The 21495-nt window shown below is 36.9% G+C and overlaps 1 protein-coding gene and 1 long non-coding RNA gene across 10 annotated transcripts in view; one reads left to right on the top strand and one right to left on the bottom strand.

The window, feature by feature from the left end:
• LOC137863309 (uncharacterized) overlaps nt 1-5527 on the top strand; it is a 29531-nt gene extending 24004 nt beyond the window's left edge. The window contains exon 6 of the long non-coding RNA XR_011100859.1: nt 5066-5527. This is a non-coding gene — a long non-coding RNA (uncharacterized lncRNA). The remainder of the gene's footprint in view (nt 1-5065) is intronic.
• The window catches only part of OTUD7A (OTU deubiquitinase 7A), a 159795-nt gene that overhangs the window by 19642 nt on the left and 118658 nt on the right, over nt 1-21495 (bottom strand). For all 9 annotated transcript variants that reach the window (XM_068696339.1, XM_068696340.1, XM_068696343.1 and 6 more), the window contains 6 exons: nt 16176-16358; nt 12697-12915; nt 5513-5614; nt 3872-3999; nt 2509-2621; nt 401-528 (listed from right to left, as the gene is read on the bottom strand). In XM_068696339.1, coding sequence (XP_068552440.1) covers nt 401-528; nt 2509-2621; nt 3872-3999; nt 5513-5614; nt 12697-12915; nt 16176-16358 — 873 coding nt within the window. The remainder of the gene's footprint in view (nt 1-400; nt 529-2508; nt 2622-3871; nt 4000-5512; nt 5615-12696; nt 12916-16175; nt 16359-21495) is intronic.

Raw genomic sequence — 21495 nt, 5'->3', positions numbered from 1 at the left:
TAGTAAAAAAAAAAAAAAAACCACATTCAAAATTCAATTTTTCCATATCAAATTAGATTAATTTATGCAGAGTTTTATGTAGAACCAAAATAACACAGCAAAATTAGAACCTTGTTAGCCTAGCCCAGTAAGAAATGTATTGTGTTCTGTAATTCCTTGGTTATTATGTTAATAGGAAGTAACTAGGATAAACGGATTTTCTGTGAGACTTATATAATTACCTTGCATTTTCTACTTTGATCTAACAGGTCAAATATCATTTTGCTCTTTCAGAAAAAGGCAGCAGCTACCATATAAATACTCAGATATGTTACATCTAGGTCCTTTATTGTGTGTGAAAGCTTATGACTACTTCAATTTACATAGGTGTATAAAGTTACAATGAAAAAAAAAATCTTACCTTCTCCCCCTGAGTCTCGTAACATTGTGTCTGCTACTACAACAATAGGTCTTCTTAAAATATGGGCTAAGACAAAAACGTGGAACTCTTCTAAGCTCTCATATACTGGATCTTCTGAGTTATCAACTCTGGAAGACACAGAATTGAAACGTTAGTGAACCAACGCACTGGAACAGCTTTTTCCTCTGCCTTGTCATTTATATTCCTACTCTTCTGAAGCACACATTCCAATTATTGGAACAGGTAACAGAAGAAAGTGGAAAAGAAAAATACATTTTTGGAAATATAATAATAGCAACAGAGATAATGTTTTTACTTGCAGAATCCATACTAGTTTAGTAGTCATCAGAATTCATTATCTTCTGATATTGTTTGGTAGCCCAATAATACTAATAAATAATACTAATAAAAAAAAAGGTAATTCTTAAGCAAACTTCTGGTGTAAAGCTATTTCCACCACCAAAAAAAAAAAAAAAAAAATCATTTCTTGTGACACCCTTGGCAGAGAGACTCTAAAATGGAAAAATAAGTGTGTTTCTAATTCTTCTAAACAAAATACAGGTGTGTTACCTTGGCAATGTAAGAAATACTGATGTCAACCTGAGTAGGAAGAACGTAACATAGAAAGTTGTGAGCAGAACTTTTTTCCTTTATATTATTAGCAAAATATAGTTTGTTTGTTTGTTTTTAAGATGGGGAAGGTTTCCTGTCTAAATAGCTGGTGATTCATTTTGCTGTCAGCCTTCCCAATGGGATGAATTACACCTACCTTTACACATCTGAAACGAGAAGTCTAAGCACTTCACCTTGAATACCTCTATAAATAATTTAAGAAGATAAGCACATCTGGAAGTAGGATCGTTCCTTCCACTTAAGCACTTGCCCAAAGATGAGATGAAAATTTTCATTTTTCTTTACAGAATACAGAAGGAATCTAGATCAGTATGTAGGGAAGTGAGACAAGGCCAAGTGTTTTCACCACTGGCACTTTGTATTTCAGAAAACTCACTGAAAGAATCAATACAGGTATCTTATATGGCAGGACTGTAGGGCACGAAAGTAAAACAGTAAGACAGCACTACAGAGAACCCCTAATTTTTTCTTTAAGTTCACCTTCTAACGGGTCTGATGCAACTACTGCTGAAATTAATGAGTCTTTCCATTCTCTTCATCTAGCTAGTGCAGATACAGAGTACTTCAGAAAGTAGAGAGGTAATATTTCATTTGCAGATTAAAATAAATAGCTTACTCAGTAGTATTACAAGGGTCTAAACAGTATTAATACTCAAGCAGCTTCACGGCGATCAAGTAATTTAAAACAAAGAGAAAAAAAGTGCTATTCTTGGAAGGAATTAAAAAATTGTCGTAAAATTTAATGAGGACAATTTGAGCACTTGAAAAGTCTTCCACCTTTGTTGTTTTTCTTTTCAAAGTGTTTACATATGGCAAAGTTTTTACATGGCAAAATAATGGAAATGCCTTTCCAAACCTAGTTCTCCAAGATAAGGGTATTAACTGGTAGTACTTTTTAACTGACAATATAGTGTTTTGTGTCCAAACCAGCATAAATAGTCCTAAATTTCCAAGGTAGCCAAAAGGAATAATTACCTGCTAAAAGAATTTGATAAAGTACACAGTATTTAAGAAAAAAAAGACTGAGCAATCCCAATTCTATCTGAAGCATTCTACTTCCTCTATAAAAACATAACGCATCCTAACATTTAACCTTTAGCTTTAATACCAAAAATACTTGCTTTTCTTTTTGTAAGTTTCAGGGTTAAGAGCACATTGAAAGTAGAAGTGTGAAGAGTTACTTGGTAACTTGCCCCTGAGAAAGATCTCTCTAAATATTTTCCATGTTTGAACCACAAAGCAAAAAAAGGACTTCTGGATGCAAATTACCCTCACATTAGCATGGCAACCACATGAGAAAACTGAATCAGATTGCAAAATATTCTAATGGAAGGTTTCAATAATGGCATTCTACCACACCAAAAAAGCCCCAACCAGTTTAAAAAGTGGTTTGATGCTCCTATAAGCATTGTTCATTTGTACTTTTCTCCTACTGTGAAGAAAAATGAAAACATTTTGTCATACTCCAAACTTACCCACCACCGGTGCCTCCATTTTTGCTGAAATGTGTGCGAGGCTCACTTGATGCCAGCTTAAGCAGTTCATTCCACTCCCGTTCCCATTCTTCTTCTGTATACACTAAACCTGACTATGGGAGAGAAAGAACACCATTTTACTGTTATGCTGGTACAAAATCTAAGCAGAATTCTGTAGTGACATTTGCAACCAACTTTTTCAGGCTTTATACAGGTTACAACTTATTATCTTGGGCCATTAATTGTTCAACAATTCTATTCAGGCAGAAAGAACATTAACTTACTAAAAAATATCTAAGACACCAACTGTATACTGGATTACTTTTCAAGATGTGGATCTGATCCAGCTAACACGCTGCTGGTGATCCACTATTTGAGATGCGGTTACTCGTACCCATGTGAATTCTTTGCGACCACAGTTAGCATGCCTTACTGCCCATTTCGAGAGCCTTGCTTTCTTCTCCAATACACGGCACTGCTAGGAAAGCCCTCCTTGGCAGACCAAGAAGTGCTTCTGTGCCCTTTGTTTTCACATAGCCTGAAGTAGCTGAGTCAATGACAGCTCAGCTCTATTCTCAGTGACTGCTGTCCACAAAAAGCAGGTTACAAACAAGTCACAAACAACCTGTGAGGGTTGTAGAGAGTCAATGCTGCTGTATTCAGAGATGCCTTTATTCATATTTCCACAGAATGTATTAATTATTTTGTATAAGCTTCACTGAAAACAGATGGTGGTCCTCTCTGCTTTCCAGAGAGCAAAGCAGCCCAGTAGCTCTCCATTAACATCACATATAAGAAGAAAACAAATGCATAACAACTTTGTTTAACTTTAAAAAAAAAAACTTAACCAAATAGCAGTTCCCAAAAAATACATGGTGAAGTACAGCTTTTAATCAACAGTTAAGCCAAATCTACAGATGATTTTATTGTTATTTTATATATATATATACACACACACACACACAAAATAGTTCGTCACAGTTCCAGGAATGCTAGCTCATCACTCTGGGGAAATCTTTCTTAAATGAGGTTTACTTTTTCTTTCTTTTGCAGATTTCACCCACTCATTTTATAAAGCTTATGATAGCTAATTTATACATTGTATTTTACAGACTAAAATTTTCTACAGGTTCCAAACACGTCCTAGACCTTCGTAGGAACAAAACAGTTCATATTTATGCCCACAAAGCTACAAACACATTTGCATTCTGATGCTCAAATTCTAAATACAAATACATCTCTCTTCCCCCATGCAAAATAGAAATGCAAGGAATTTGATGGCAACTGAAACTTTCACACCAAATTTCTTTTGTTTGTTTTATAGTAAATGATGTTAACAAGTTTGATTTCGAACAGTACAGACCTCCTTATTTTGCTGGGTCTGTTGCCATCTCCATCTTCTTTTCAGTGCTTCCCTTTCAGCTCCACTTCTCATCATAGTGTAGAGTGCTTTCCGTAAAACAAGGTCCCGGTCATGAAATCCCCACATCCCTAAAGCAGCACAAGAAGGCACTCAGTTTTATACGAGCTACAGTGAAACAGCAATAGTAAGTACTAATCCAATGAATATTGCCCTGTACACAAAAGCAGCAGAGATTATACATTATTCAAAATTCTCCTTAGCAAATCATTCATTACTTTTGAAGTTTCCTTAACAAACCAGTCATTATAGATAATACAAAGAACAATAAGAGAAGATTCTAACAAAGTTTAAGCTCTGCTTAAGGAATGACCAAGAATTTGAGTTGTTTCAGTATATGCTTACATGCAACTTAAACTTTGCTGCAAGGAATGGAATATTCAACACACGGGTCTGTTCTAGCTGTAGTTGCCCACAGAGCTTGCAGACACAAGAATGCTAATGACAAGGCACTTTTGTGCATCTCAGATGATGATCGTGACACCCACAGGCATCCACTCTTACACAGCATGATGGCAAATTTCCTTCGGCTTCAACATCCAAATAACAAGGCAAACACTCTGGATGATTGGAAGTCTAAAAATACAACTGGCCACAGACTTTCAGTCTTGTTTTAAGATAGTTCATCTATCTTCACATAATTGAGAGTAGTAACCTTGACTAAATAGCAGAGCTCTCACCAACATAGACAGTCATGTTTCAATTACTGTATTATCAGCTGCTGGCATTGAATATGCTTATTTCAGACCTTGCAAGTCAAAACACTCCTAACATTTGCTGTAAATAGTATGCAATTCCTCCTAGCTAAAACATGGAGTAGACAAAGATAAAAGGATCCCTGGAAACAACAATAGCTATTTTCCTACTACTACTTTCCAAAAGATCAGTCTCTTCAAATGATTAAAAACCCAGTGTTTTTGAAAAAGTCACCTTTTGGAGTTCTACTGGCACAAGATTTTAGCAACAAAAAACGTTGCCTCATAATATATATGATATGAAAGGCACATCAAAGGCTCTTGGCTTCATAGGTTTTTATTTATTTGATAAAATTTGAAGAAAGGCTTCAAAGATCTTGTATTAACATTTAATTAATCAACCGGAAATTATCTTTAATTCACTTCAAACTGTTTTTCACAGAGTTAAGATCTCCAAGGAATGAACAGGGATAACTAGATATTGCATTCTTGAAGATAGCATAACAACAGTTTAACAAAGTCAGAAGAGAACAAATGCAATTCCTTGCCCACAAGGAGGACAACCCTGCTTAAGCACCTGGATTTTTCTGTTTCAGTGGTGTTAGGTTGGGCTATGTAAGGAAAATGCACATCACTGGTGTTTATGATAACATGGTTTTGATGATGTTCTAATTATACTTCTGATACTACCTCACGAAATTTATACCTCTATCCCTCAAGCATGCCTACAACAAACAGTTCTGTAAGTAAAATTTGAAAATTTGAAATTTTGTTCAAAAACCAAGTTATTAATACGTCTTTGCATTCCATTTGTTTCAGAGTTTTTGCTAGGGATACAAAAAAGTGGTAAATACGTGGCAAGAGGTTCCATGTGCAGACTTTCCCTTACCTAAAGAGGCAGCATGCAAGAGGCAGTTCCCATCACCTGTTGTCGCCAAGGGAAGAAGACGTTTACAGCTTGTACACACTGTGGACCACCAATTTAATCGCCCTGAAAAGAAAGCATCTGTTAAAATGGTGTAATGGGTACTAACCCAGGATGTGTACAGGCATACGGTGATGATGTGTAATGTTGAAGGTTAACCGTGAACAGCCTTTCTGCCAAGTAAAATTAAATCTAACGTTAGAAGTACAAACTGAAAGATTAGAAATAAGAAGCACCTAAACCATAACTATTATTTAAATGTACTTGAAATAAAAGAGAACACCTTTAATTAATTTGCATTTTCTGTTCCCATATGCTGCATTCACGAGTGGACTTCTAAGTTCATTGCCTAAATACCCTTATTTCCCAGAAGTAATGAACATTGTCATCCTATATATAGGCTGTATTGCCGTAATAACATCTCAGAAGACAAAACTAGTATGTGTGTGCTAATCAAAAAAAACACTGCTGTTAGGTAAGTGTATTAAGTAGATAGTTTTAGTCAGGTGAATTGTTCAAACAGATGATTCTCCTTCGTATTTGTCATAGAGTGAATCATGATTAGGCCTACAATCAACAGCTGCACATTACCAGAAACTTAAAATGAAACCAAATCCATAACTCAATGTTTAGGAGAGCATGTAGCTTTACCCTTTGAGAACATTTAGAGAACCCCTTATGGATCATTGCTATATGTAGCAAGCTTCACAGATTACAAAATATTGCAAAACAGACTGACTGAGGTCAGATATTTGATGTATCTGGATGAAGCAAATCAAGCCATGGAGAATATCAATGTCAAAGTCAAAACTAGAAGTCCATCATTCTTGGCACACAGATTGCCATGTGGTAGTTTATTGGGGTATTAAGTATGGGTGAAACATTCACGTGAATGTTTTTAACATAAAGAGAATGTGACTAATTATATGGCAACTTTGGGGATAAGGAGGAACAGATGATTAACAATGATTAGTATAGTTGGTATATTTCATAAGACTTTTGGAAAGGCTATAGGAAAGGCTAAAGGTAATGTGCAATTGATACAATGAATAATGCAATAGGAAGCCCATGGTGACTCAATTTCTTTGCTAATGCTCTTTGCAGACTTGTGCCTCCCCAATTCCTTTCCTCACAAGATGAGGATAGATATATGTGTACAGTAAGTCTTGCTTTTGAGGTTAAACCCCCAAAATAGAAATTCTAAGTACAAAGAAATAAGAAAAGTTTCCTCTGTTAATGTATTTTCATTACAAAATTATACCGAAGGTTATTTGTTACAGGAGGTTAATACCCATTCTTAAAAGAAAAAAAAAAAGCCTAATGATATTTTAATATGTTACTTTAAAGTACTCGTTCTGACTACTAAGCAAGATCTATGTCATTAAATTTCAATCAGTCAGTATAGGTTGATGGTTACTACACCATAAAGGTAAAAATGCATAGCAAATCAGTAAATAAGCACATTTGATAATCCTCATATGATTTGGCAGCTAGTTTCTAAATGCCTGGCATCTCAGACTAGACTTATTAAATTCTAAATTAAATATGCCTTAAAGAAGCTTAATTTAAAGTGCTATTGGACAGCCTTTGGGGAAGATAAATCTTAAATAACAAGTTATCGTTTTTAGCAACTCCCGTGTCTGCGGGCTGTGCAATAACAACTTACCACCTGTTTCTTGCAGAATGCTTTGGTGATATATTCAGTATTAAGTTAAACCAAGGTGCTGCTTAAAGTATTGTTAGAAGACCTAAAACAGACAGACCCGAGGAGTTAGGGGAATAATAAGTGGCATTGCTTTGGAGATTAACTAGCAGCTATTGGCAATAAATGATACAGCCTCATGTTTATACATGATTTTAATAGCTGAGGAGCTTTCTATAAAAGTTTTCTGATTTCAAGCAGATGACGCAAAACAAATTTGTGGGCTTGTTTAATATCAAGAAGCTGATGGCTAGCTAAAAAAACACCAGAAATACATTGGATTATAAAAAAAAAAAGGTGGTGCGTTTTCGTTTTTTCAAATCTAGTGGTCATAGTAGATACCTTTAGGGAAACAACAGGAATGTGGAGTTTAAATCAAAACTGGAAACAGTGGTGCCTCAGGCTTATTTCTCAATGCTCTGATAAGACAGTATCAATAGACGATTTCTCACTCTCCCTCCCTTGTTGGTCTCCTACTTGATTTTGCTTCTTACTTGTTCACAAAAGCTATTTAATCTTAAAAAACACAGTTTCAAGAAACATCTCGTTTTACAGTAAAAATGCCATGAGAATTAATACAGCCACATTCTGTAGCACATCAAAATTTGATCTTAATTTTACCGTGAGATTAAAAGTCCTCTCCAGATCTATTACCTAGCAATAAACAATTGGAGACACACAAAATCACGATATTGCCCTTTCTTTGCAACGCACTTATGACTTAATGCCAACAGAATCTAGTATCCTTGTAGCCAAAAAGATTGCCAACTTGTATTCTGATATTATCCTAGTCCTGCACTATGTACATGTATTATACATCATACTTCACATAATGCAAAGCATGTATTGGCTCTCCCTGGAGAGGAAGAGCACTGCTCCCTTATTTGCAGGGCACGACAAGAATCAAACAGGCTGATATAGAAGCAGCTACACAGCATGTATTATATGCAGAGAAGGTAAGCTGTACCTCAGAGGAAGTTTTTTAAGCTTTGGAAGAAAATCACTACCTTAAAATCTAGGATCTGATGACTTCCAGGACAAGTTGCAAACATGAAAAGCTGCCCTATCACAAACCCACTACATCTGTAGTCATGAATATGAACTAGCTTTTTTGACAGGTTGAAAGAGCTATAACTAGAAGAAAAGGAAATAAGAAATATTTCTCTGCCAGCTATTATAAAACACAGCTTTTGCCCAGGATGCTCCATGCTGGAGTATTATTAATAGACACTAGAAGGGTTTAAGTTTTATTTCCATAAGCCTCCATATGTTATTACAAGTCACAGGTATATTGCTTCTTGTTCCAGTATTTACAGGAAGAAAAGCACCAAAAAGATTCTAGGCAGTTATATGACATGAATGGCTCAAAAAGAAGGCAGTGGAGAACAGCAAAGGCATGTCAAGTGTTAATACGGGCCAGGCTTGCTTTTAATATCAGCCCCTGCTGCCTTACATACTGGCATAAGGTAAGAATGCATGACGTCCTCTAAGCAAAACTCCATTAACAGTTTAAGCAAGAAAATAAAAATATGCAACAGAAGTTATTCTGCTTTTTGATTACCCCATAAAAATGCTCATACTGTGCTCCTTTCCCATCTACTAGGGCCAATTAGAAGTATTCATTGCCCCAGACATGCACAAGGTTGTAGGAACACACAAAAAACAAATTCAAAACAAACATTAGCTTAACATTGAAAACCTCTATAAAAACTCTGCAGAAATCCTTTGCTCCCTCTTCATTTTCTCCAGTCCATATTCTTAAAAAGCTACTGTTCAACTAAATGTCTATAGAGACATTATTTATTACTTTTTTTTTTTTTTTTTTTTTGGAATTAAGAACCGAAAAATTATGAAGACTTAATAAACAGCAATACAGCAATTTAACAAATCTCTCTTGCACAGGAAAAGGAGATCTGACAAACAACAAGCCCTCTCTCAAGCTCTGTATGACTGGGCATTCTACATTTCTGTATTCTACAGAAATAAAGTAGAAATTTCACAGAAGTAAAACTGAGCAATTAAGTAAATGCTTCACTTTTGCTGATGTGCAAACAACACAGAAGCTGCTGACCGGAATGGGAATCAAGTCATAAAATCTGATGGCACAGAAACAAGGAAATAAGTGTAAGCAGCTATGGATGCTGAGCTCTGGTCCAGTCTTACTAGCTTTCTCCATCTGTTTTTCTGTGACGTTACTGCATTTCATCCTACTCTGTGATACAGTATTTGTCATTCATATGAGAACTGAATTACGTAAGTGTGTATTTCAAGCCTAGAAAGGAAATGAATACAGTTCTCTTGTAATTATAGTAGTTGCTATTCTAGCACCCTGCATAGACTGCGTGAAAATCTGCTAAAAATTCTGGGACAGACAAATATTTTTACAGCCTGAAAATACACTTTGTTTTTTTCCCCTTTTCTCTTTTAAATCAAAGCTTAATTTTTAACAGTTTGGAATTAAGCACTTCCAGAACTTTGAGGTATTTGTTTCTGGGGAAGTAAAACCCAGGCAATATATTACTGTTTATTTTGACCACAGCTGTATTATATGCTTAGTAAAAAATAGTTTTCAAGTTCATACAGTTTAATATTTATAGTTACATTTCAGCAGAGCAACAGAACTTTTTTTTCTGTTCAGTACAAACCCTGTGTTAGACCACTTATTGTAGCCATCCTGCTGCCTACATTATGGATTTCTGAACTTATCAGTACAGCAGTTTTCTGCTTTATCTGTACCTCCCATCCAGCCAAGCAGCTTTCATAATCTGTTAGGCTAAACATTAGCTGCTCACGGTGAACACGTATATGTAAAGGAAATCAACTTCCTGCAGCAAAATATTTAGAATTATGTGATTCCTTTCATGCAGACCTCATTTAAGATTATCACACCCGAGCCATCCTCCATGAAAGAACTACTCTGACTGCTGCAACAGCATCCAGATCAGCCTGTACACACCCTGCTGCCTGGCCTCATTCCAGGCAATAATGACCAGCTGAGTTTCTATGATGCACAAAAGCCCCAAATGCTCTTACAAGTGCACTGTGAATCCTAATATATAAGAGAAAAGAATCAGAAAGCAATCATGTAAATAGTAAAGCATACACTGCAGCAGCAGAGAGTAGGTAAAGCATTCTGCCTTTACTGGATCTTTCCTTGCTAATCTGACACAGCATTAATGAGTAGAACAGGAGTTTTGCTCAGTTTCTGTACAGGTAGGAAGCAACCTGAACAACCTTTTACATATAGATACAATGGCAGCAAGTGCCTGCACATCTAAAAAGAGAATTTAACCCCTCTCACTTTTTTTTTTTTTTTTAAATAGATGCCTAGCTCATCTGGACACTTCAGACAAAATGTGCTAGTCTATTATTTTTGCTATGTTTTGTGAACAGTAAGCTACTCTGTGTTCCTAAAAAAGCTCCTCCTTCTCTTGCCTAATCAGCTTTTTTTCCTCCTATTGAAATTCATGCCCTTAAACCAGAACAGAAGCACACACATCTCTTTTCCTTTAACAGTTATCTCCAGCCTTAGCTACTGAAGCTTCAAGAGCTTCAAGTCCCATTTTCTTTGTCATCTTCATCTCTCTTTTTTCTCTCTCTCTCTTTTTTTTTTTTTTCTTTTTTTAAATAGATTTTGGCCCTTTGCTAGGAATGCACCTTATCCACAAATATTTTGATGTAAATAACCAAAGCATAGTCAAACTGGGCCCTCTGTTGGTAGGAGACAAAATGTCTCATTCTGAATGTCTCATTAATTCATGTTCTTCACTTCAGACAGTATGTCTATAATAGGCACGAAATAAAAGGAAAAAATATTTGCATGTCTTAAATACAGACAAGTCAGTTGTTTACATGAAGTCTTAAACTTTTTTTTTTTTTTTTTAATATTCAGTTCCTGTTTAACTAACTTGAACTGAAGAACCGTTTCCCAGAAGTTCTAATTTACTTGAAAGAAATGCTCACACAAGTAAATTAAGTCCACAGAGGTTACAACAATACCTGTGATCAAAACTGCAAGCACAACAGTCAAAACAGCCTCCTCTTCAGCTTTCCAGAGGCTCTCGGAAGAAGACACCTTCACAATCCAAATAGTATTGGGGGGACTCTCAGGCTTCACTCAGTGTACTAACCAGCGTCAGGAGCAAAACACTTGCTGATTTTTCCCACTTTCATAATATTTTATAAATAGCCAACAGAAGGACTTCCGTAGTGTGAATCATAGTACTGCCCCAATTAAAGTAATGTGAAGAAATTAATAATTCATTCTAATTGTCAGAGAGATTTGAGAGGAATGCTCAGAGGCAGGGAATTCTCAGTAGTTTTCAGTGGTGTAATCTTATAAATGTGCCTGCTTTTCACCTGTTGCAGTGGTTTCGGACACAAGATCAGGAGATAAGACTGCTGCTCCCCACTTCCTTACCTGTCTTTTCTACATTAAAAATGCCTGATCTGCTTATGAAGCAAATCCTGGACAGCTGCATTTCAATGTCTGATGTTTTGAGGCAAACCATCACTGACTACTGGCTGCAGACCAAAAACCTAACCCTCTCCTTTCTATCTCCTTTTGTTCTGTATTTGTAAAGTTTGTCCATCGTCCCATCTCCTAGCATGCAAGCTACACCCCACTGGGATCTCAGTCCTACCGCACCTGCCCACATGATTTTTTGGACCAATGCATCTGTCCCTGTATCATCCAGTCCCTAAATTATATCACACATCTCCGTCCTCTGATCTGTGGTCTCTCTGCAAGTTCCACTCTTACAGGCTTAGATGCATTTAGTTACACCAGTTTAAAAAGAGTCAATATTTCAGTGAATACACTGAACGTTCACTATATAGATGTGTTAATTTCATGGTTTGTTAATAAATTTTGTGTTTCCTGGGGCACAGATATTAATTTTAAATACTTTTTCTTCAAATCTTTCAAAATGACTTAAAACTTTACACTACTAATAAATCTGAATTAAAATCAGAATTTCACTTCTTTCATGGCAATAATGAAGTATTACTTTCACAATCTTCAGTTCCTTCTTACAGAACCAATAATATATGAGATGTATATTGAAAAATGTTTCTCAAGCTACAATAGAACTTGAAGATGTTTCCTTTGTTAGTCACTGCAATGTAGTTTCCTCACGAGCACTAGAAGCACCATCCCCTTTGACCACCCGCTTTTTTCTATTGCCCGACCTCCCCATCAATCCCTCCTTTCCTTCCTCCCACACCATCTTTGTTTTATTAAGCAGATTTGACAGTTTTCTTTATAAAGCTTTAAGAGAAATAGAGGATCAGGGTATTTGTCATTTTGCAGAGCAGACTGATTTCTTTTAGTCTCTGATATTTATTTCCCATGTGGAATGCACAAACTCCAGAAATGAGGCATCATTAGGAACATCAAAGCAAATGTCAGATTGCCCAGCTGCTGACATCTGAAGTCCTTACCCACCTGCTTGCTCCAAAGCAACCATTGTAGCCTGCTCAATTAAGTCACGTTCAATGAAGCTTCTGAAATCTTCACTGTACACGCTAAGGTCTGGTAGCTGGAATGTGTAGATGGGCATCTCCAAAGGGAACTGTTCATTGCTGCACTCGTTTGCTACATGTGATCGAGCAAGAGAGACTATGGCTGAGCTGGCGTGAGAAATGCCTCTGGAAAGCCGCTTCTCTGTAAAGAAACCAGAAAGATGATACAGCCTGTGACACTACACTGAAAACCATTCAGCACCAAAAGTCTGGTGAATGCCTATTCATTTCACTTGGGAATGTATTCTGCTTCTTGTTTGTTTCTGTTTTGGGGTTATTTCGCTATGGCAAAGGATTGCTTAGTTATGATTACAAATCCCTATGGCATGTCTTCTAGCAAAATAGACAGAACAGTAAAAGTAAGGACATGAAAGATGACCACCTCTATTTAAAAAAAAAAAAAAAAAAAAAAAAAAAAAAAGCTGGAAAGCTTTTGTTTGTTTGTTTCCAAAGATGTATTATGAGAAACATTTACTGGCAGATGGACGAAAATTTGAGAGTTCTAAGCATTATCTGATTGACTTGTGAATGTAAAATACAGCACTCTTCAATCACTTCATTTCAAGTGCCACGCTGTTTTAATCTCAGGACAGTCTATCTGAACACAAATTTTCCATCATTATACTGAACTTAAGACAAACTCAGTTTTTAGGCATGTGTTTTGTGGTTGTTTTTTTGTTTTGTTTTAAATCCTGATCCAAGGAAAAATACACAGTTCAAAAAGAACAATGAAAATAACAAGTCTAGTATACAGGAATGATATTTTATCTAAAACACTCAATCTAACGTCTTATGATTTATTGAACTTCTTTGCTGACATATGCCACATATGGAACAGCCAGTAATGGGTTGATAATGCAAAATAAGCATTGTAATGTCAAAGGGACAAAACACAACTATTCTGTCATCTTAGTTTACTGCATGTCCTCAGTTCAGGTACCAGCAAATGGGTAACAGAAAAACTCACGTACTACATTAACACTCTTCAAGTGTTTAAACCACAAATCATTCAGTTAAAACTGAGAAATATTTTTGAACATGGGAAAACTACAAACTTGTGACAAACTACAGACACACTGTACAGTTACAACAAGTAAAAGGTTTCAGATAGCAGTTTTAAAGGGAATTAGTTAAACTTCAGAAAGCAATTTCATTTTTTAAATAGACAAATTGTAACATTGCTTGTTTTTTCTGAGAAACTGCCTACTACAACAGGTGGGGGTGAACGAGATTATGGTTTGATTTGAATTGGTAATTTCTTATTTTATAAGACAAGATTAGCTGTAACATGTAGAATATTCATCTACAAAAAAGAGTATTTCCAATTCTGCAATCAAGTGAAAGCATCATATTTTGCAAAACATTAAATTGGTACCTGAGAGCAACAACTTTTTTTGTTGTGTGTGGGGTAATGCCTTCAGCTAACATCTGGTTGTGTTAGCCGGTAAGCATAAACTGATGACAATTCATTAAGGAGGAATAGTTGCCTTTCTTCCTTTTGTCTGTGCTTCCATGGAACAGCTCTAATTCCGTGAAAGCAGTTTAACTTTTGGATTAAGAAGTTTATTTAACAGTTACAATAAAAGCGGCTTATAAACTGCAAGATGCAAGCCTTTTCCTTCTTTTGCTACATGTTTTGGCCAACACTATGAAGTAGCCTTATTAAAGGATATTTGTATTACTCTGTGTTCTCTGCAGGGACTGAAGCATTTCTGTTGATTGAGTCCACGTGCTGTCCTTACGCCAGCACATTTCCTTCATCACACAAGAACTCCACCCAGTTGTTCTGGGGTATCATTTCACAGTGATGCAGAAACCACTGCTAGAGCATTTCCTCAGATGCCCAGAGGAAGTTTCCCTCTGTTTAGTTTCTGGCCTGTACTCCTGTTTATATCTTTTAAAACTGAAATGAACATTTTGTACCCGCTTGGGATTTATGTTCATCAAATGCTACTGGTCTTCTCTCTCAGAAGTTTAACATTGAGCATAAAGTTTCTTTCTGCACCTGAGGAGTGGCACTCCTTAGAACCACAGTCCTGTTGCCTTTCTGTGCTTCAAAGAGACTGACCTCAGGCCTGCCAACAACTTGTACTCACTCTATCCATCCTTAACAGTGGAGATTAACCTAAACTGGTCCATCACAAGACCCTCCTTTCCCTTCACTGCTCCTCCCAGAACATCCTCCTCGCTCCAATTTCAGAACTTTAGTCAGAGATGGCTCAATGATCATGAAGAAGTCATGAAGGACTTCAGTTATGCACCAAGGCGGTAGCAAATTTACTGTCAGTCCAGATGTTTAAAGCCAAACTTACACCATGCTGCCTACTACTGACACAAAAATATCAAATAGACATTTCTGTGTAAGACTTGACTGTTAAATCCTAATGAGGATGGAAGCAAACAGCTTTATCAACTACAGTGTGCTACTCTTCCTCCCTCTATCTGTATTAACTCACACTTTTAGGAGTCATAAGAAGCACTGCAGCTCCTTTTCTACTGGTGGAAATTTTCTATTTAAAATAAAGCTTTGATGATACTTGTAATAACTGATGCCATTTCCTGTTTAATAGGAGGCAAGAGCTGGGAGAAAAAGGGAAGACTTTCTCATCCTTCTAACACCTGCATAGAAAGCCCTACTGAAATCATCAAGGTAGTGCTATTACGTCCCTACATAAGAAACTATCAGGCTTTTAGATTTACCTTAGTGCAAACTACAGTTCCTTGATAAAGTAGTATGAAAAAGAAATGCATTCCAACAGTCTGAGCAAAATAGGGGTCTGCAATAAAACCTATAAAGGAATTGCATGCAAGAAAGTAAATTCTAATGCTTCTCATGCTGTACTGGAAATCAACTGCTAGAGGTAGCTGACTCACTTTTCTTCCTAAGGTTTAAATTTCTATTTGGTGGGGCTTGAGTAGGGCTGTTCTTTCTTCTGGAAAACCATAAAAGAACAAGAATTTAGAGCTGAAATTCATAGATTTCATACAGACTACTCACATACTATCAAAAAGAATGCAAAGGTTGAAATGCCAACTTAAAAATTTATTATTATTATTATTATTAACCTTTCTTGGTCTCATGAAGCACAGAAAACTGCATCCAGTAGTGGTCTTTGACACCCTCTTATTAACTCCCTTTATGCATACCACAGGACTGCTTAAGAACAATGCATTTTTGTATGAATCGCTCATTAAAAACGTAATTTGCAGAGCTGAGGAAAAGCTCATGACAAACGAAATGTGTAACGCAGGGTCCAGTGGCAGCACCGCAAAGCCCATCACAGTGACACAGCTCACAGCCTGAAGGACGATGACTTCCAGCTCCACACAGACAAGCACAAGTCACCAGCAGACAAGCTAGAAAGCTGCTTGCCCCCAGAAGCCCCCAAGAAGAGCTCTTACCTTGAGCAATGTCATCCTGCCTCTGCAGGCAGGGCCGCTCAGCCTTTGTCACCTGAGGGGGCTGCTCTGGCTCTGGCTGCTTGCAGTGCTTGCCCTCGTTAAACACCTGTGGCAGGTTGGCGGTGTGCACCTGCCGGAGCTGCTCATAGTCACTCAAAGCAGCTGTCAGGTCCCAGTTTTTGCCTGGAAACAGCAAAAAGACATTCTTCTCATGTCTGTATGTGACCACGCTTGGAACATGGAAACATCTCCCCGTACACGTAAAACATCAACTTCAACAGAGAAATCATTCCCACGTAAAGCATCAGCAGGGAAAGAGGTTTCCTTGGATAAAACATTTTACAGCTGCTCCTCCCCAAACAAAAATGCAGTTGATAAACACCTTGAAAGTACACAGCAAATGGGCAAAGATGTGAACCTTTCTTTTCTATTTTATTTTTCTTATATCTTATATCCTGTTGTTTGTTTTTTTATTGTATGTGTTCTTGTTTTGTTTTTATTATTTATCTCTACAGAACTTGCAGCCTTCTGCACCCATCCACTGCTGTATGTTTGCTTCAATTTTTTGCAATGCTTCAGCATTTCCATTTGCAGGGGCTGATCTGACCGTATGCTTTTCTCCAGCACCATGACCACACTCAGACATACTGACCATCTCTCAGTTGTGTCACATCCTTTTACATTCTTTACTGTTATTAAAAATTTCACTTTCCAAAATAGATTTGTCTAAATCACTGAACAAACTAATAAAACTTCAGTGGAAGAGAATGAATTCATAGAATCATAGAATCATAGAATATCCTGAGTTGGAAGGGACCCTTAAGGATCATCAAGTCCAACTCTTGACACCGCACAGGTCTACCCAAATTGTGTACAGACAACTCAGAAATTTAATGAAGCAGGATTTTAAACATTACCTTTTGCACAGATTTTTGATAAAACAATCCAACTAAATAACAGGGGTTGGTGAGGTGTTTTGTTTGGTTTTAGTTTCAAAGCTCTCTTGGAAAAGTTTGAGTGACCTCCTGACAAGGTCCTGATTTCTTTCTGTCAGAAAATTTATTTACATCTTACTCTGCATTTCAACAAGCTGATCAGCTTGAAAACTGAGATCTGAAAGAAAAGCACCAGGAACCCTTGGAGTTTTGCATTGCATTGGCTCAAGAATATCACCTACTGATTTTTTATTTTTGTTTAGAACTCTCCTTCATAAAGTTAATAGAACTAGCATCACCCAGGCTTTGCAAGAGTGTTCACAGTGCTTAGATATCTTTATTCACCCTTATTTTTCTGCAATTAAAACTGGCCCAGAAATCAGGAATGGAGAAAAAGTGTCCAGTTTTTTTTTTTTTTGTTTTGTTTTGTTTTTACCTAGTCTTTCTTTAGTCAAGTCTTCAGCTCCATTGTGCTGTGAGGACAAAGAGACCTAATCCTTGCTTGCTCTGAGTTAAGCACATGCTTCATCAGATCACATCTGACAGGCTTTACTAACACAGATCAGGCCCCCATTCAGCAGCCTACACTTGTTGCACTGTTACTAGATCTTATGTTTTTCAGGTGATAACATTCAGGTGGCAAGACCTGAGTGACATGCTGTTACTTAGGCTTTCTTTTTTTCTTTTCTAAAATAGCATCACTTAGTGGCATTGCAACAGTTAATAAATTCATTTTCTTTCAATTCTTAAAAACAGTCATCAGAGAAGGAGAGGACACTCATCATTAATTAGTAGGAATAGCAAGCATGCAATTACAAAGCCACACCCACAGCTTTCAAATATCCTCCTACTCCAATATGTTAAAAAGAACATTTGAAAGGTCACCAGCAATTCTTGGTACAATGATAAACAACGCGCCAGAAAGGATGCAATCTGAGAAGGAAAGATCTAAATAGGAAGGACTGCAGTGAAGGCCAACCTGCAACAACACACATGCAGGACTTCAGCAAAGGAAATTTTAAAAAGGGCAGGAAATGCAGCCTAAAGTTAAACAGGACCAAAAACATATAAGAAAAAGGATGCGGAAGGGGAAGGGAGAGGTTAGAGATAATTAAACAAATTGTGTTGACAGTTCAAGAACTGCTAGTGCCTGTATCTAAGAAGCAAAAGCAATAAAAGCATCCAGTAAGAATGAATGTGAAACTTTCACAAAACAATGAAAAAGAAGCCAAAATGCTCAGAGAGAAAGCGACTTGAAAAATTACAGATGTTGTATTTATGAAAATAAAAATGAGGTCTGTAGAAGCACAAAAAGACAACGCTGCTGAACTAAGCTATGAGGAAGAGAGAGCATCATTTTTCATAGTAACAAATATAAGAAACCAAAATTAGTATTTTAGTAAAATGGCAGTAAAACTAAAGTGAACACACCTGGGATTTATAACCATTCTAATTAAATACAGTATTTGCCCATCTACTTTACATTCAATGCCAGTTTTTTGTTGTAGTTAATGAAAAATCACATGTAAATGCAACAGCATTTAGAAAACAAGATGACGATGACTGGAGAAATGGTACCAATAATGTAACATTTTTGCCAGCGTTTCTTAAACATTTTACTGTCACTGTGCATATAATTTACTCATGAAGTTGAAAAAAAATCACAATCCCAGTAATACTAACACTAATGCAAAGCTTCCACTGAACCAACCCCCTATTAAAAATAATAACAACAATAACCAAATAAAGCCTCCCTGCTTACAGAACAGGGTTGAAGGCTGTGAACTGCCTTGCTAGCAGACAAATCCTATTTTCAATGGCATCCTGATCAATTCAAAACCTCCTGCAGAGTCACTACTTTGTGCCTCTCATAATCCCAAACATGCCAAACCATGGTATGCAGAGGTGTTCTTGGAACAGCAGCTGTCCCACAAATGGGAAGTATCAGCTGTCAGGTGGGAGCAACAGCATCTCTTTTAGCCCATGATTCTCAACCAGCATTTCACACAAGGCTGTTCTGTGGCTTGGTAGCAAAGCAATTAACAGGCACGTGAGCTTTCAGCAGGAATGTATGATTCATGCCGTCCTTTCCCTTATGGGGATACAAATGCACAGAGGTACAGTCCGAGATGTTTACAAATAACCAGACATAAATCCAGTGTTTGGCAGACAGTATAAAGTAGTTCTAAGTACAAAATCAAGGTTCTTATTTCATAAGTGTTCTGGGCCATCCTTCATCTTAGACTTTGAGCAGTTAAGCATGTAAAAAGTAAAGCTACTAATTTCTAAGTCATTGTCCTCCTTCCAAGAAAGCAGGCAAGAATTCTTAGCTGAAAGTGTTGGCTGCAAGGCTGAAAGGAGAAATGAGAGAATTCTACCTTAAGAGCTCCTCACGAGCAACGATATGCCCAAGATGGACAAATATGTGGTCAACTGCAGCAAGAGAGCAGTTTTTGTTCCTCGAGTTACATGGGTATTCAATTTCACAGGCGAATTCAAAAAGGTTGGAAGGCTGTGAACTGACTGAGCTCTCTAAAACACAGGAAACTCTTTAAAATTCTTCCTTTCCCTATCTGTCTCAACTTTGTCCTGTCTAGGTTTGATGTTAATTTCTGTGCTTGTATTACCCTACATATTTAAGGAAATGGAAAATGTTCACCTTTGACACAATGGGAATTAAATGCTGAGCACTGCTAGTGTATTTTGCCACAGACAGGACTTCTCCCTGAGTACTTGTATACCTGGCTGTTTTGTGAGATGCTGCTGGGAGACAGGATTCATAATTGCCAATAATTATGAGATCATCTATCTTATTTAGGACCAAAAGGCAAAATTACAACATTTATATAACAGGCAAGACTCGGGAGCCCTTACTTAAATGTCTCAGCTGAACCATGACCAACTTCCATCTTTTTAATGCACCGTATGTTTCCAGCTGCATGTGCTGGTGAAGTTACAAGAGCTATACTGAACTAGAGGAGTTCTGGCATTTTACCTTCACAGTTTTCTAGGATTTTTTTTCATAGGACTCTCTCTAGATATTGTGACTTTGGATTACAGGTACAAGAGGCAAAGTTATAAGTGATATAAAAACAAACAAAATGTAATTCCAGGAACCAAGAAGTGGCTACAGAATACACTAATACACCTTTCAACTGCAAAAGTTTTTACCTCTTCAGTTATTCCTAGCTCCCAAGAGCTCTTTTACCAGATAACAACAATTATTTATTAAACCTGCAAGTCAAAATGAAAAGATGAATAAGCTAGAAAGGGTCAGAGAAATAGTAACCAATTTCTGTCCTTCCAGACTATTAACTGATTGTTAGTTTTCATTAACATAAAATGATCTTCATTTTGTGCCACTACACCAGTGGACAATGATTAAAACTTCCCCCAACTTGACAGCCATTTAAGATGCAAAGTCCACCATCGCCTTCTTTCCCCTGTAAGGAAGTCTGTTCTGCTAATAAAGCAACCCACAAGGTCAGTTCAAATCCCGTCATTTCTTCCTATTTGGCATGATGCAGGTTAGCAGAAATACTAACAGGCACACAGTAAGAGGAATTTTAGACTAGCTGTATTCCTTCTGAGAAGCTTATATGCAAAACTAGGTTAATATTAGACCATAGGAGTTAAAATGAAGTTTAGGTTTGGTTCTCAAATAAAATAGTGCAGCAAAGGACATTTTGTTAACATTTCTCTCTTTTTTGGCTAAAATGCAAACTCACTCAAAGCTGAGCAGACAGCTGGAAATAACCATTTTGATCTCTGTGTAACAAGACATTGATAGCTGCTCAGCTTCCTCTTCCCTTTGCCAAGCCTTCCACAAGAGACTTATAAAAGGAACCGTCTGAGGGAGAGAGAATAGGAGGCTATTTTGGGGGAGTTGGTTTTGTACAACCACATGACAGTACTGTAAATTCCTCTCTCCGTTAATTACACGCTTTTCTTTGAATTCTGCTGATATACACTGTTCTCTGAGGGAGACCATCTATCTACTGCATCTCTCAATTTCCATGGGGTCAGTATCCTTTACCACAGACATTTCTTGACTAGGAAGCCAATCTCCTGATTTCTGTTAGCTGAACTACACATTCATTACTTCAATTAAGCTCTACATAAAGCTGGAAATAAACACCAATTACTTTTATATATCTCTGCTACACTTCACCATTAAACAGTCAAGCAGAAAAACAAAGGTATAATCATTTATACAAATAAATGCTGAAAGTGATAATTTATATAAATGAATGAAAATATTTCTACGAGTAAAAGCACAGCTTTTTAGCTAAATATACTATTTTTGATGCAGTTTGGTATCTTTCTTATTTTATATTTGAATTTCACAAATCCCTCAGTTCCTGATAGTTGTCTATACTGTTGGC

The sequence above is a fragment of the Anas acuta genome, chromosome 12 (genome assembly GCF_963932015.1).
Source record: "Anas acuta chromosome 12, bAnaAcu1.1, whole genome shotgun sequence".
NCBI lineage: Eukaryota > Metazoa > Chordata > Aves > Anseriformes > Anatidae > Anas > Anas acuta.
Note: the sequence above shows the minus strand (reverse complement) of the source record. Positions and strands in the feature narration are given on the sequence as shown.